Below are 17738 nucleotides of genomic sequence, written 5' to 3'. Positions count from 1 at the left end.
TTTCCCTGTGCCACTGCACTGAGGGTGCTGTGTGACACAAATAAAAAGATGATGCCTATGGAGTTGTCTAAAACCTGATAACCAAAAGAAATAAACACAGAAAACAAACAGAATTAAAAAGTTCAAAGTCCCAAAGTTTAGCAAAAGAGCTCCAGGGCTCTAAGGTGGGAGGAATTGGCACAGAATTCTTCCTAACCCGGTGTGTGGTACAAATACCTTTTAACATTAACTGTTCTTATTACAAAGAAACTTACAACCCTGCACAATACTAAACAGCCTCTTTAGCACACTCCAGACCCTGATGGTTAGAAAGCATTATAGACCTATTTAACATTTGTACAGCTACACCTTCAGACATGGTTTAACAGCCTGGCCAGCAAGATACCCAAGGCTTCAACAATGTGAATACCTCCCCATAACTTCGGGTATTGCAGGCGCTGTGCAAGCAGGTTCTCCCTGGGCTTCAAGAGCAGCATGTACCTGCCTCAAACAACCTCTGTATATATACACACCCTTCACGCCACACCCCTGAAGCAGGCACCTCACAGATGACATCTCCAAACAGTGACACACTTCCGGGTCTTTTGGGGGTGACATCCAGGTCAAAATGGTCATGCCTCATACCCATAGCCTAGAAGAAGTGAGTCTTTCAGGTGAAACCTGCTAGGACACTTCTGGGGTAGGTCACCCATCATGTTTGGACTTCTGGGGGGGACCACAAGGGGCGCCCCTCCGGACAATTTGGCCTTTGTTTGGGGCCTTACAGGTAACACCTTTGATGTCACATCCAGGGAAACGCAACCGCCTAGGGCCAAAGTTTCGGTTAACCACCACTACCTCACTTCTGGGATAGGCCTTCCGCTAGGAGAGGACTTCCGGGTCACCCACATGTCACTTCCGGAGCGGGACTTCGCTAGGGCGGTACATCCGGGTTAACGGGTCGTTCCCACCTGTCAAGTTTTATTGCTGATGAAAGGTATCATCTTATACTAATGTGGTTAGATTGTGCCCTTATCCACTTATCTGAATGGCACACCACTTTAGTCACAGACAAATGTTTTCCAAGTAATATTGATAAACTCTGTTTGCAAAACAGCTACATGTTCCTGTGGTAAATGTCTGGCTATGGAGAGATAAGTAAAGGAAAATCACAAAAGGATGGAAGGAAGTGTTTGGGGATTCACTCAGCAACTTGAAGATCACTTGTGTTTTTAGTGTAGAGGTGATACAGCATAAAGGTTCATGGAGATATACTTTTAGAGGTGGCGCCAGGAGCAATTTGCACATGGTTGATGCAATCAAAAGCTAAAGCATGAAACAACAAAGTAATACCCAGAGAAAAACTTAGTTGGTTAGGAAATCTTTATTTTGTTTTCTCACTGAGACCTCCTAAGTGAGAGAGGCATGCAATGGCCTTGGCCTGAGTTAATTCTTTGTTAATCCTTTGTTAAGGATCTCAAGCTACATCTGACTCATGAGGCCCTGAAGCATGTTTGGAGTTGTTTGGGTTCTGGTGCAGAAGGAGCCATTGACTAGCAAATCAAGCTGGACTGCTGCCTTTGCGTTTGGTTGGTTCTTTTTTATAATGAAGAGGGTGCTAAAAAATAAGGGGTTGATACCCAAAGGAATTTCCTTTGTTGGATGTGTTTGCTGAATCATTGCTGATTGATTTTCGCAGAGATACGTGTAAGAGAAAGCATGACTGATTCTAGGGCAAAGTAATACAAAATGTCTTCCTACAGACCCAGCAGCAGTGATCGAGCTGGACGCACCAATAAGCATCAAATGTTTTACCATCCATTACTGTTCTACTGGTGGTGAACAAAATGTAATTTTCCTTGGGGTAGCAACAACCCTTTGTCTGGATTTTTTTGATTTTTTAAAAAACGTTTATTTATTGGCAGGAGGTCAAAACAAGTACAGTACAGTGGAATCAGAGACAATCGACATCGTAAAACGTACAAAGGTAATACAACTTATCCATTGCAGACATCGTCTGGTAGGGGGGTAGCAAATATAGACAGGCGAGCGAGACAGTTACTTAGGAGGAGTCGGTGGGGGGGTGGAACTCCATTCTACCTCATCCCTGTTGTTCAAGTAAGTGCAGAATTCTGACCATACGTTTTTGTGGCGCGAAGAGGAAGGCAGGGTAGCGATATAGTCCTCTTCACACCTCTGTACCCAGGTAAGTGCTTTCAACCACATTTGTGGGGTAGGGGGATGGCGACGCTTCCAGCACTACAGTATACATTTTTTAGTTACAATAGTGCTTACATTCAAAAATTTCAACATCTTCCGTTCACTCTCCCCAACCCAGATTCCAAACAGTAAGGCTAATGGGTCCGTGTCTACTGGGGACCCAATTATTTCAGAAAGCGCGTTCGTCACTTCCACCCAAAACAATTCAATCGCAGCGCAAGACCAGAACATGTGTAGATGATCTGCCTCCTCTGATCTACACTTCGGGCATGTGTGAGTCGGGGCGCGAGTGAATTTCGCCACTCTATACGGTGTGTAATAGAGCCGGTTTAGGAGTTTATATTGTATGCAGCGAAATCTGGTATTGAGGGACACCTTGCGCGTATGTGCACACATCTTATTCACTCTGTCATTTCCGTTTCCAGTTCCTTAGCCCATGCTTCCCGTGGTTTGAAGGATGTGTTTGCCTCTTTCGCCAGCTGCATTTTGTATAAGGAGGATAGTATACCCCTGCTACCTGCGGAGTTTGCAATGTATTGGAGTTCAGGTGAGTCTGGGGGTTCACCTGGGTATGAAGGCCACAATGACCGTATCGCTGCCTTAAGCCTGTAATATTGTAGCATCTCTAGTGCGGAATTAGAGTGGTCAGGCCGCCAATTTTGAGGGGTGATGAATGTGCCCTCCGGGAACAGGTCAGTTAGAGCCCGATACCCCAGGGCTTCCCAGTGCTGCGAGAGTTTTTGGTTGTGTGTAGGGGAGAGGCCGGGAAATTGCCATATGGGAAGCCACTTATAATATGGGCATTGCTCTTGTGTAGACTGCAAAATGTTCTTCCATGCCTTGATCGTGCTGGCCACTGGTTCTGCTGGGGCAACTGTTCGGTAGGCAAGGTGCAGTAATAAGGTCATGATGCCCCTCTTCTGCGAGTTTCTCTAATTTTACATGCGGGGCCGGGCTTAGATGTTCGTACCAGCGGGAGGCATGCTGAGCCTGCGCAGCATTCCAGTACAATAGAAGGTCCGGGGCCGCGAAACCCCCTTTTTCATAGGGCAGGGTCATCTGTTGCCACTTCTTGCGGACCGCCTCGGAGTGCCAGAGAAATTGGCCGCACTCTGAGTGGAGCCGCCTGAAGAATTACTGCCCAGGCCAAACAGGTACGTTCACGAAGATGTATAGGAGCTTGGGGACCAACACCATTTTTATTAGGGAGAGCCTGCCCGCAAGAGACAATGGGAGAGTACGCCATTTAAGCATCTTGGATTCCACGAGCTGTGCAACAGTCTCATAGTTGTCCACCAGCAAGGAAGCTCTGGAAAGTGACACCTGCACCCCAAGGTACCTTATGCCTCCCGGGGACCAACGTAGGGGGTATTCGTATGTCGGTTGTTGGGTGGATGTAGTGAGAGGGAACATTTCTGTTTTAGAATAGTTGATGGTGAAACCGGAGTATGTGCCAATTCTAGTTATATCGTGGATAATAGGGTCTAGGAATGCAGAGGGGTTTCTGACGTACAGAAGTACGTCATCTGCGTATAGTGAAATAATTTCCGGCGCATCCTGTAAGCGAATACCCTTGTTGGAATGTCGTTCCCTTATATGATCCGCCATAGGTTCAATGGCAAGCGCAAAAAGGATAGGTGAGAATGGACATCCCTGGCGGGTACCCCTATGTAGTGCGAAAGGAGAGGAGGGAATCGAGTTGACAACACCCTAGCCAGTGGTCCCGTGTATAGTAGTTTTATATAGGAAATCGTATTTGGTCCCACTCCCATTTTCCCCAGTACGGCCCATAAGTACTTCCAGGATACCATATCAAATGCCTTTTGGGCAGCCAGAGTCACTGCAACTGCATCCGCGTTCGGGTCTATTCTGGACAGTACATTAAATAATGTACGGCTTTTAAGAGCCGTTGATCGCCCGGGGACAAATCCACTCTGATAGGCATTAACCAGATGGGGCATAAATGGAAGAAACCTGTTGGCTATTACCTTGGCGAAAATTTTCGTGTCCGTGTTGATAAGGGACAGAGGCGTGTAGGACCCACACTCGTCCGGGAGTTTTCCTGGTTTGGGAAGGACCGTTATTACTGCCTCTCTCAAGAGGGGGAGGGGAGGAGGGGAAGTGTGTGTAGGCGGAGTGACTCTGTCCAGACCCCGTGCAGTACAGGTGCTAATATGACAACATGTTCCTGATAGAACTCAGATGTGAGCCCGTCAGGGCCCGGAACTTTGTTCTTAGGGAAGTCAGAAATTACCTGGACTATCTCGTCCAAGGTGAACGGGGCTTCGAGGCAGTCCCTGGTGTTTTGAGAGATAAGGGTCATAGGAATGTTCTCCAGCAAGTCATCCAGGTCTTGGGCAGTGTGTTCGGGCTGGGGACCATATAGCATGGCGTAGAAACTGGCGAAGGTGTCTAGGAAGGCCTGATCTGCCCAGTGTCTTACACCCCTTTCGTCAATTATGCTGGCAATTCTGGTCCTGCTGCCCTCTATCCGTACCAGCCTGGCCAGGGTTCTGCCCGGTCTGTCGCCCTCCCCATATCTGCGGGCTGCTATAGGGCGAGCAAGATACCGCACCTCACTCAAGGCGTGCGACTCAAATTGTTCCAGTTCTGTTCTAATCTTAGCAAGGATTGCAGGAGTGGGTTTGGAGACGTACTCGTTCTAGGGTTTTGAGGTTGGTTTCAGAGTTGTTTAGGGCCTGTTTTATGGACTTGAGGACCCCTGCTTCCCTGGAGATACACATCCCCCTAATGTACACTTTAAATGCCTCCCAGCGAGTCCCCTCGGGTGTATCGGCCGTGCTGTTAGTGTAAAAAAAAAAAAGCATTGATATCCGCCAGGATCTCAGCCTTGAAGACGATATCAGACCGGGCTTCCGCCTTGAAGCGCCAGGGGGGACGGGGTCAACAGTGTGCTACCCAATCGGATCTGCATCAGTACAGGGGAATGATCCGAGAGCGTGCGTCGGGGGATCTTAACCTCCAAGACCCTGCCCAAATATGCACTGTAGTGGCGTTAAAGCGCCCCTCTGTAAAACCAGTCGCAACCAACCTGCCATTTTGTGTATAACTCCCCTCAACTCGCCCGCCCCACCCTCACCGCAATGCAGAACCTAGCAGTGTAGAGATACCCTCCCTTGAAACAATCAGCCGTTTGCCAACCCCAACCTGGCAACACCTGAGAAACAGCCCAACAGGGGCCTAAACACAAACCCTTCGCCCTGGGGGGCATTGCAGTCGCAATGGGGGCTGCCGCTGCCATCCGGCCCACATACATTAATGCTTATGTGAATGTTACATCATTAAATGTGTGGATTCGGCTAAAAAAACTTAGGTTACAAAGCAAGGATATACCTGTTCCAGAATAGCAAAATCATGGCTTGAACTGCCTTAGCCAGAGTACAGTAGTGACACTTAGCTCTGCATAATAAGGGTCCTGTGCATGGTGTTCTAGTTAAGTGAACTCCGGTTGCTTCCCCCAGAGGAGTTGCGTGCCCACCACGGTGATGGTAGGCCAGACTAGGCCCCTGCGGGACCACAAGGGGAAGCTCTGAGCCCAAAAGGGAGGCCGAAGGTAAACCACCATGACTTCTGGGATCCACAGAGGAGCACATGAGTTCTGAGATCAGTCATCGTCTATCCGCTCCTCCGGGGGAGCCACCAGTGGGATCTGCGCTTCAATGAACTTGACAGCCTTTTGCGGGACCGTGAAAAAGTAGAGTTTGTTGCGATAGGTGAATTTCAGGTGAGCAGGGAACAGCATCGCGTACTCAATGTTCCTTTCTCTCAACATTTTCTTCACCCCACCAAATTGTCTCCTCTCCGCCTGGACGCCCACCGGGAAATCCAGGAATATCCTGATGATCTGCGAGTCCCCTTCTCCCCGGCCAAACGGAGAATATGGTCTCTGTCTTTAACTCAATAATTTTGCTATTATTGGCCTGGGAAAGTCTCCCGGTTTCGGCCGAGGTGCCAGGGAGCGGTGTACCCTTTCCACTGTAAAGAAAGGGGAGAGCTCTGGATTCCCAAGGAGGTCTCTGATGAGTTGTTCTACTGCCAGCTCCATGCGACCCTTCAGCGCAGATTCAGGAACCCCTACTATACGAATGTTATTTCTCGGGACCTCGATTCAAGGTCGTCGCACTTAGCTTTGACCTGTTTCATGTCACGGACAAGATCAGCAACTGTGTTTTGTAGTGTATGAACGTTGTCCTCATTAGTGCCTATTCTCTGCTCCGCCTCGGTAATCCTGGTCCCATGGTGGTCGATTTTCGCCTTCAACGAGGCAACATTTGCGTTAATGTCGTCCAGCTTTTCATGAAAAGCAGCGAAGTTCTTGGCCATAGATTCCATCATCGCGGATAGGTCTGATTGTAGGGGGGTAGGCAGGTCTTCGTCTCTCTCCTGTGTCTCAGCGGACGATGCCTGATCCGCTCTAGGCGCCATCTTGGTGAACTTGTCCATGGCCCCTACTTTGTCGTTACCTCGCGCCTTGCCGGGCATCGCAACCGTGAATGATAATGCCTGGTCAGTTAGGATCGACAGTGGCCCGGGGATGTCCCCTGGAAGAGAGGATGGCAGTAGGGGCGGTGGTTGCGGTGTGCGAGGAGAGGCGGCAGTTCGTAGCAAGGCAGCGATGGTGAGCCTGTCGCAGTCTAGGGGGCCGTGGGGAGACCAGACAGGAAGGGCCAACAGCCGTGTATGGAGAGCGTCTCCTTGGATAGTGCCCGGGTACACAGGGCTATGAGCCATTGGTGAGACAGACGAGTCCCCTACAGGCTCGGGAAATGCTGCAGCGTTCCGCTAGGAACGTTGTTAGGTGGGGGGCTCAGCTTCCAGTTACCCCCTGCAGGAGCAGTGATGGTGCCGCATACAGGCTTCGGTTCACGATTATGTGGAGTCTCATGGGCGACATCTGCCTGTACCCCTGCCGCTCCAAGGGGTGATGGGAACCACTGTTCCTGGGAAGGGGTCCTCGGGTGGTGGATGCCTCGGGGGGGGGGGGGGGGGGAGAGAGCTGGGCGGGGCCCAGGAGGGCCCTCACGGAAACACCTCGGCTGAAATGGAGACGCATGGGCCTGAGGGGGCTGAAGGAGAGAATATCAGTCAGTTCTGAGCACCCACCTCGCGTTTTCCAGGGCGGCCGGATCTGTTTTCTCCTGCGCAGAGTTTCCTTCCCAAAGGGCCGCACCTCGCCCCACTGGTCAGGCCCAAGTCTGGGGCCAGTGCAGCGATGGGGCGCAGCCGAACCCCGCGGTCTGGTGCCAGGCATGTCAGCAGGGCCGCGCCAGAGGGCCCCCGATGGAGACCGAGGAGGACCGCGGGGGGGGCAGCGCCCAGTGTCCGCAAAAGCGCCGCCGCCTATGGGGCGATGATGGCGGCTCCACCGGCGTCGGATGCCGAGGCACCACGCCGTTCAAGCGGTCCCCGTTCCACAGGACGGGGGAGCCGTGGCTGTGTGTGGGCGTGGGGGGGGTCCAGCCCAGCCCGCAGCAGCCGACCGGCCGTCCCCTGCCGCCATCCCCAGGCGCCGCAGCCGGCCGCAGGCGAGCAATGTCGGGAGCCAATCCTCATCCAGGGGGACAGCGCAGTACAGTGCAAGCAGCCCCCGCTCCGCGGGACAGGGGGGGCCGCGATCACGTGTTGGATCAGGGGGGCTCCAGCCCAGCCCACAGGAGTATAAGCCGGTTGGCCACCACACAGTCCAGGCAGCCACCGGCCCGGTTGCCCAGGCCCGGGGACCAGCCGCAGGCAAGTAGCGCCTGTGTCCAAGCCCGCACCCCAGGGCTTCAGCAGGGGATCGGGAAGCCGATCTCCCCAGGCAACGGAGTAGCGCCGGAGGCCCGCAGGCGGCGGCGCCCCAGGGGCAGGCCGGGGAGCTCCTCAGGAGCCGGGCGTAGCTAGGGCCGCGGGTGGGCGCGCTCAAGGTCTGCGAGGAAGCCGCACTGCGCCGCAGTTTCCAAACGTTCGTTGTGCCGGTTCCAAACGCCGATTTATTCCCAAGTTTCGGCCACTTAACCAGGAGGATGCAGGAGGTGGGAACGTGGCAATTTCTTCAGACAAAAGTACAGATTGGCGCCGGTATCCAACAGATTCTGGTGGGCCAAGAGGGAGCTCACCAGCTAGGCAGCCATTTTCCTCGGCTGTTCAACAGCGTCCCCTTTCTCTGGATTTGAGAGAAAGCCTTTGATTATAAGAAGGTTGCTTTAAAATCTTGCCTGTAACATTTTAATTACCATGTTGTATTGGAGAGTTCATGTTGGGAATGTGGTGATGACCTGTAAACTTCATGGTCTTTGCTTTGTCTAAAAGAAATGTATTTTATGTTATTTCAATGACACTGTTTGTGTTTTTTTTTCTCCAGTTTCTACCAAAGAACATGCACCTGATCTGTGTTGACATGCCTGGTCATGAAGGCACCACACGCTCATGTCTAGATGATTACTCAGTAGATGGGCAGGTGAAAAGGATACACCAGGTAGGAGTCAATTAGTAAAGTTGTGTAAATTTGATGTTTTGCCTTTTTATTCACATGTGATCTTAAGAATGTTCCTTTTGTACTCGCTGTCTAAGAGGCATGTGGAGCTTATGCTACCCAATAGCAGGGCAGGATGTGTGGGGTTAGTTTTGATAACTGTTCTGGGAATCTCTGGATGAGAAGCCAGGATCCCAGCAAAGCTGCCCTCCTTAATAAATATGATCAGAGGAGGGGTGTTGGCCTATCCACAATGCACACCTTAATAGACTGAAGTACAACGGATCTCTCATTAATCTGTACTCGGTCATATTAAAAGTGGTCATCACTTCCAGGCACTTATTTATTAGTGTCCTATTGTGAAAACAAAATCAAAATATCGAGGCTGAGTACCCCAAAAGGAAATACACCGAACACGGGTTACAAAGGAACATACAAAGTACTTTATTTTATACTGAATCCAGTTACAAAAACAGAGCAAAATCAGATAGCTATCGGCCCTCAGTACAACACAACGAACTCCAGCGTGGTTCAGTGTGTTCAGTGAAAGACGCTGTACATTAGAATGCATTGGCTTTTTATACATTTTGTGAGCACGATGTCCAGCCCCACTTCGGGTTAATATTCCACTTAATACATCACCGATCTAGGGTTCATGCCAAGTCTCGAACAACCGCATATAACTGGTTGGCTTTTAATACATGTATCAACAAGCCTATACAGCAACTGTGTATTCTGGGATTTTCCATGTTAGTCTTCTCAAACATTAATACAATGTGTGTAAACAAGTGTTCTATGTTCAGTATATGAATACATTGTTTTTATAGTAAACTCGTGGATTAGTTTCTTTACACGAGTAATCCCTTACACACAAGTCAACGAAGGACAAGGTCTCAGTTCACGACCTCAACAAGTGGCCTGCAGGCAAGTTACATATTAGCTATGTACAAGTCCCAGAACCAAGCGCTAAGATCACAGTTTCCCTCGGGAACATGCACTTCTGAACTAAGGACGTGCAGATTCTGTATTGCCTTGAAGATAGTTGGGGAGGAATCTGGTACGAAAACACAGCAAGCGGACCCCACTAATTTACACACTCCACCACGTCAGCCAGAATGACATCTAATGCCATCCGGTTTTGAAGTGCCACTAGTCTTATCGCCTTCTGTTCTAACATCATATTATAGAGTATGTCCGTGGTCCGGTTGATGGTTCTCTCCAGTACTCTCGCTAGTTTTCTGATATCTTCTGAATTCGCTATCTGCCCCCAAAATGGCACAACTGACTTAGTTTTATCTCCCAAGATTTGTGCTGGGGTGTCACCATTCTCGTCCCGCCGTGGACGAGCCTTTGAAACTTCTTTTGTACTAGCTATAAACACCCCAGGTAACAGGATCCCTAAATAAAAGGTGCCCTGCCAATCCCTGGGCAACCATGGGAATGCTACATTACCGCAGACAAAGTAGACAGGTTTGCTTGCATACAAAGGTCTGTTTTCCCCAGTCAAATTTGCAACGTTGGCACAACCTAGAAAATCTCCCATTGACTGAGTTCCATTCCTATGTATGCAAAAAGAAACGGATTCGGGGCTATGATTAACAGTGTAAGAAGGAGGCATGGCACCCTTATTGCCTATTGGAGCCATCTTAAAGGAAATCAAAGATTGGAAAGGATGAGACAGTTTATCAGAAGGTCTAATAGAAGCAACGTTAGGTTTACTGCTGTTTGCGAAAAGCGAGCATCCCAGGGGAGTCAAAACACGTTTCTCAAAACTATTCAAATTGGTGCCATCAAAGTTCCCTGAGATGCTATCATTCCCTCGGCCAAAGAACAGTGCTCTAACAGAAGCATAGCAAGCAGTTGTCAAAGGTAAAGGATGAATATACCAACCTAGCCCCTTATCCCCGTGTTGCGGTAAATGTGAGCAGACCCAACAGTTAGACTTATTAAAAATGGCATGCGTAACATTCATGATAAGTAGTAGAGTATTATTGTGGTACCTTTGTCTATGCTGGGAGTACCTAGGGAACAGAGTATGCAAATGTACAAAGGGAGTAGGAACAGCAGGTATACTTTCAGTGGGCAACAAGGATTCTAAAGGATGCGTTTCCTCAAGGTACCACAATCCTAAGACAGTGACTATTATAAACCCAAATATCATTATAAAAACACAGCAATACATTTTCGGGGCCCAGGCATTTTGTCCATTGTCCCGGTTGGTCACCCCCTTCTATACAAGTCCCATACGAGCGTTAGCGGTAGCAGGCATTGTAGTCTTCAAACGGATACCCGAATGTTTGTTGCTGGCGACCTCCCGGTCGAGCGACTTCTTAGTCCTTCCACAACCCTAGCCAACAGAATTCCCTTTCTCAAATTTGGGCAAAAACAAGCCCTCGATTACCCTTTTCTTCTTAAAATACACAGCCGAACCGTGCCGTAAGTCTATTTTCTTTGACGTAGATTGTACCTATCCTTTCCCGGTACTGATTGATCTGGAAACAATATGTCGTCCCTTCCTGTTGGAAGCAACGTGTCGGAAACAAGTGAAGATGCTGAATTTGAAATAGCAGTTTCCGGATGCAAAACTTTTGGAGAGTGTGGAGACAAAATGGCAGCTTCCCCAAGCCTCACGGGCTCAGAGAGATTCTCCGACACGCTCTCAGTGCTACTTACTGCTTTGGGATCATTGGTTGCAGTATCAGCGAGGGGTTCTGTTTCTTCTGTAACGTGTGGCACAGGGTGAGGAAGTTTCTTGACGTGAGACGCGTGGAACCAGTTCTTTCTCCCACAGACCCGCATCGCTGTTTGGGTGACCAACCGGACTTGGAACGGCCCACGCCAGCGAGGAACAAGGCAAGAAGAGCGCTTGAATGCTTTGACGAGCACCCAGCTTCCAGGCCGTATGCTGTGGCCCGGGCCCTCGTATCGCACAGGCAAAGCTTCTCGTACCTGGTGATAAATCAAATACAGGTTTTTAGTCAACTGGCTGCAATAATCTGAAAGTAATACATTTTCAACATTTCTCAATGAATTGCATTTAGGAAGGTTCCAAATATTGGCAGGTCTCCCCATTACCACCTCAAATGGAGAGAGCCCAGTCTTAGTTTGAGGGGTTGTACGCATGGATAACAGCACGATCGGTAAGGCGTCCGGCCATTTTAGTTTGGTGCCGGCACACGTCTTAGCGAGCTTATTCTTAATGATACCGTTGTCTTTCTACTAGTCCGGCGTTCTGAGCATGTCTGGCCGAATGGAACCGTTTGTCAATTCGTAATGCCGTACATATCTGCAAAATTACAGCAGTGACAAAATGTGGGCCATTGTCCGACCAGATAACTCTTGGTAGCCCGAACCGCGGGAAGTATTCCCTTAACATGATTTTTGCAGTAGTCATGGCTGTAGCATCTTTAACAGGGAAAGCCTCAACCCATTTATTAAAAGCACAGATAGCCACCAGCACATATTTTTTATTATCACATCGTTCCATTTCAATAAAGTCAAAGTGGATCACTTCGAAGGGGACAGAGGGTGGCCCAAAACTTCCCCTTGGAGTTACTGTCCCCTTTCCCACATATTATGTTGTAGGCAAATCATGCAATCCTGGACGTAGCGCTGGGCAATTTTCGAAATTTTGTCATTTACCCAAACTTTCTCTAACATTTTTGTCATCTTCTGGGCACATACATGCGTAGGACCATGGGCCATGATGACCATCATCATTACATATGCGTCAGGGAGTAGCCATTTCCCTTCCACTATATCCACCCAACACCTGTCATCGTCAAGTTTCCCCAAGCCTTCAGCCCACCTTTTGGATTCTTCTAACATGGTATAAGCTTGGATATCCCGTACGGACCCAACACCCTCATCCATTGCATAAGCATTTACAGTCTCCCTTGAAACATACATCTCCGTATGGAGATCGGTAGCAGTTAGTCTAGCTATCTGATCAGCGAAAGCATTCCCTTTCCCTATATCATCTGTAACCTTTCGATGTGCTGCACATTTCATAACTGCTAACTGAGTAGGGAGCGCAAGCGCTGAGAGTAGTTGTACTATTGGGGAGCCATGTTGGATTTTGGTGCCATGTGAAGTTAGGAACCCTCTTTCTGACCAAAGTTGTGAACCACCCCAAAGGCATACTGACTATCACTATATATATTTACTGCAAGCCCTTCCGAAAGTTCACAAGCTCGGGTCAATGCTATAATCTCTGCGGCCTGCACAGAATTATGCGTGATTCTCTTAGTTTCTACAACCGTGCTTAATGTGGTGATTGCATAAGCAGCTGTGGATGTACCATCCGGAAGTTTGAAGCAGGAGCCATCACAGAACAGTTCTCCTTGCGGATTATCCAAAGGGGTGTCTTTCAAATCAGTTCTACCCTTTGTCACTTGTTCGGTAGTATACAAACAATCATGTGACTCTTCATCGCCGCAAGTAGTATCTTGCAGGAAAGGTAGGAGTTCAGCCGGATTAAGAATACAACACCTCTTAATTTGAATGTGAGGAGCAAACAAGATCAATTCATATCTTGTCAACCGTGCAGAAGTGAGGTGTTGCGTTTGACTTCAGTTCAGTATAACATCTACAGAGTGAGGCACCATCAGGGTTAGATCATGGCCTAGGACCATTCCCTCACTCTGTTTTACAGACGCAGCAGCAGCAGCGACAGCTCGCAAACATCTTGGCAAAGCGCATGCTACAGGATCAAGGGCGGAAGAAGAGTAACCTCACGGCCTATTCTTCCCTCCATGTTCCTGCGTTAATATAGCCAAAGCACATCCATCACATTCATGCACAAACACAAAGGCCTTTTCATAGTTTGGTGTGCCAAAACTGGTGCAGAGCATAATGCAGTGTTAAGCAGTCAAACGATTGCTGGTGTTCCGCGTTCCATGGCAATGGTGAAGAAATGCCCTTCTTCGTCAAAGCCAACATCGGTTTGATCACTAGTGAAAAATTTGGGATCCACAACCTGCAGTAAGAAGCCATACCTATCAAGGCTCTAACTTCCTTCTGTGTATTTGGGACAGACATGCCAGAAATGTGTTTTTATTCTTTCAGGTGTCAATCTTCTTCCCTCCTTTGACAGGAGATAGCCTAAATAGGCAACCTCCTGGCAACAATATTTAAAATTTTTTAAGCAAAGCTTTGTGACCATGCTTAGCTAGGTGGATAAGCAATAACACAGTGCCCTCCTTACCGGCGCTCTCAGAGTCAGCAGCTAAAAGCAAGTCATCAACGTACTGAAGCAATGTACAGGTAGAGGGCAATTCAAGGGTATCAAGTTGTTCTTTCAAAGCCCTACTATAAATACTAGGACTCTCTGTGTACCCTTGTGGTGCACGAGTAAATGTGAACGAGCGTCCCCCTAAGGTGAATGCGAACAAGTATCTACTATCCTTGTGTATAGGAATACTAAAGAAAGCATTCTTTAGATCCACCACACTAAAGTAAGTAGCTGTAGCTGGAATCATGGTTAGGATTGTCGTCACATCAGGCACAATTGGAAATTGTGGAGCGACGACTTTATTAATGGCACGTAAATCAATTATGAAACGGAATGGAATTGCATTATCGCCTTTCTTGTACATGGGTAAAATCGGACTATTACACAAACTTCTTAAAATTTCTTCAATCACCCCGCGATGCACAAAATCGGAAACAATGCATTTCAAAGCTCGCTCGCCCTCAACTGAAATCTTATACTGGGGAATGCGTGGCAGCTCAATTCCGTGTTTCAAAACTATCTTAACAATTTCAATCTGTAAAATACCGACATCATTGTCGTCGACAGCCCACAAGCTCTCTGGTACATTAATGAATTCTGGCGGCAAAGGTCTAGTCAAGAATTGCGAGACAGAAAATTGCTGTGGTGAAATAGTCAAGCGCACTCCATCAGAAGAACAATGAATCACTGCATTTAATTCTTTTAACAGATTCAACCCCAGCAAGTTCTCTCCACAATTCGAAGTCAACAGAAATGGACAGTGGTCCGTAAAGGGACCCAAAGAAATGGGTACCGGCGAAGAAACCGGACAAACTGGTGTGCCAGAAAACCCTACAGAAACATTGGTTTGCCCTGACAGTAGAATGTTTGGAACCCGTGAATGATCAATGGAACACTTCTGTGCTTCAGTGTCTATAAAAAACTGATGTTTCCTATTTCCCACCACCATTTCAACGTAGGGACCATTCTGATTGACGGGAATAGGTGTAGGTTCCAAACCCTGCTTCGGGCAATCCTAACGAAACAGAATGTCATCAAAAGGAAGCTCTTCAGATAAATATGCAGCGGAAGGATGATCAAATATGTTCCTGGTGTCCACACTCGATATCTGATTATCCTGTGAGAAAGGTTGCTGAGGATCCTGTGTAAACTGACCTCTACCAGGGCCCCCTACACCCGGGTGACCTCTGGATCGTCTACCCATATTTCCGAATGTGTTATTTGACCTTTGTTGAAGGACGGGGCATTGTGCTCGCCAATGACCCTCTTGACGACAATAGGCACACTGGTTAATGTTCACAGGACCCAAGGGCACATTCCCTTGCGGACATACTGACCTCTAATCTGAGAACTACCCCCTCTGAGGCCTCTAACAATTTGCTGCAATAGCACTTTAGTTTTCAAATCACCTTTTCGTTTTTCAACTCTTTTTCATTATTGACACGGTTCTCGTAGTACTTAGCCATGTGCAGTACTTCTGATTGTGATTTCGCCTGCCAAGCGCTCTCAGAAGACATAATTTGTGACTGGATGTCAAGCAGCAATCCACGCACAAATTTGTCCACAAATAACCTTTTCCCAGACTCTGTGCCTAGGTCTTGTCCACTGAAATCCGAGAATACCTGTTCGAACCGATTAAAGAACTCGGTAGCACCCTCAGACTTTCCTTGGACACGGGCCGTAAGTTTGTCCCATATAATTCTTTTCTCTGGAATTATGGTTTTCAATTTAGCAATGATTCTATCAGGCAAAGGTAATATCACCTGTGGCGGTCTTTCACCAGCTGGCCTTTCTCCATCGAGTATAGTTATATTTACCCATGTATCTCCCAACCCTGGCACGTCGTCTATAGTTCTAACTTGCTTCCACAAATCTACGGACAGGAGTACAGGGAATAACAAATAGATATCGCCTAAGGTGAATACTGAGGATTGCAAGACGGACTCCATTTCTTTATAGAATCCTGTCGGATTTTTCCTAATATCAGGAATAGATTGCCTAATAGTGTTCACTTCCTGTCTTGAGAACGGGACGTGAACGAACTGCGATACATAATGTGCAGGAATGTCAACAGCGACTATTTCGTGCAACATCAGCCGCAATCTCAACCTTTGGGACAAATGTCGGAGGAACCTCTCTCATAGGCAACTGAGAAGTAGGTGACTCCGAACGCTTACTAAGCAGCAGAGCTAAATCGAGCGCTAAAGCAGTCGAAGAAGTGTCAAGTGAAAAAGCTCTCTTGTAAATACTCAATAACTCTGTGGGACAACTAATCTTTCTTTTTACACAATCATCCTGTAGGTACTCTATCATTACCTGTATCACTTTCCTCTGCATTTCTGGTGTATACTGACTATGTGTCATATACTTCAACTGGAGTTATCGACATATCCGAAATCCATCTAAGCGTGTCCTTCGTACAAATTCGTGCTTCCTCAGATATCGATTTACGACAAGGAAGGAACCGTTTCTGTACATACATTCTTTCCTCCTCGTCATCCTCATTCTGCAACTTTTCTAACTCCTTTCTATACCCAAATAACCTCTCGACATGCTCATTTACTTTCTCCACAGTGTCTCTAGAAAACGCTAAAGTATTTAGATCCCTTAACCCTTGCGGGAGATCTGTATTATTTTAACTTTCCCCACATTACACATAACTGAATCCCTAAACCTTCAATAAAAACATTTTTCTCAGGAAAATTATCCATATTACAAAGTGTGGCAAAAACATTAGCTTGATCATCCTTCCCCATACAATACTTAGCCCATGCAATTATCTCACGTTCCTTCTCCGGTGGTACAGTATTGCAAGTGACAACCTTTGACTCTGCACCTCGATCGATTACAAGCGGCTCAGGACCACTTGGAAGAGAGGGAGCAGGCAAATTCAATGGAGGTACTGTAACTGGTGTGATAAGAAGAGGTGGAGGAGCTGGAGGAAGGGGAACATTAGGAGGAGCAGGAACAACGGGAACAACAGCAGGTAGAGCAGGAATAACGGGAGGGAGAGGCAAAGCAGCAGGAAGAGGAACATACGGAAATGGCGCAGAGGCACCAGGCCTTCGTTCATTTAACAATTTATCTATGAATTCATCGGAAGCATGGAGGTCTTTGGAAGGATATATTTTTTGAATTCCAAGTGAGAAAGCCCTATCCATATTCCTAGTCGATTCAGACTGTTTATCTTGGTCATACAATAATGCTTTTTCGGCGTTCGTCTTATGATGGCGCGCATGCTTTTCTCTACTTTTAAGTTGTTGCAACGCTTCTTTTTTCCAATTTTGCAAAACATCAAATGCTGCAGGTCTAGCCTTTTTCTTTAATAGAATTGACTCTAAATACTCAATACGAGGGATTCCAAAACTACCATTGATTGGCCAGTGGAGTTCAGAGGCATGTCTGGTTTGTCTGTGCCAAATGTCATTAAATACTATACTTCCAATGCCATGCTTAGAGTACATAGTACATGCCGGCTACCCCTCCTGTGGTGCCGGACGGCTAAATTCCAAATTCACTGCGGAACAACGCCCTGAAGCAGGTAGACAATTTCCCAGGCATATCAAATTATTGGTGTTACCTGGTCAATAATTGTGTCTGCGCCAAATTCAAATTTTCAGGGTTGAATTAAGAGTCGGGTCACGACTCGCCTGAACAAACCTAAGGAGGTCCGATCGGATTTCAAAGAATCTTACCTAACTAATCTTACCTCGTGTATGGTGATTTTGGCAAATCTGCCCACCTCGTTAAGTGGACCCTCGTCAAGATGCCATCTCGGACCACAAGCTAATCGTCCTGGGATCGGGTCGTGCAGCGCTGCTGAGGTGTCGC

The 17738-nt window shown here is 47.7% G+C and overlaps 1 protein-coding gene across 3 annotated transcripts in view; it reads left to right on the top strand.

Moving 5' to 3' along the window:
• Positions 1-17738, top strand: part of ABHD6 (abhydrolase domain containing 6, acylglycerol lipase) — a 597080-nt gene that overhangs the window by 261302 nt on the left and 318040 nt on the right. For all 3 annotated transcript variants that reach the window (XM_069643773.1, XM_069643772.1, XM_069643774.1), the window contains exon 4: positions 8564-8677. In XM_069643773.1, the coding sequence (XP_069499874.1) occupies positions 8564-8677 (114 nt within the window). The remainder of the gene's footprint in view (positions 1-8563; positions 8678-17738) is intronic.

Source organism: Ambystoma mexicanum, chromosome 2p, assembly GCF_040938575.1.
Source record: "Ambystoma mexicanum isolate Mex_15411 chromosome 2p, UKY_AmexF1_1, whole genome shotgun sequence".
Lineage (NCBI taxonomy): Eukaryota > Metazoa > Chordata > Amphibia > Caudata > Ambystomatidae > Ambystoma > Ambystoma mexicanum.
The sequence above is the reverse complement of the archived record's forward strand: the minus strand, read 5'-3'. Positions and strand labels throughout refer to the sequence as shown.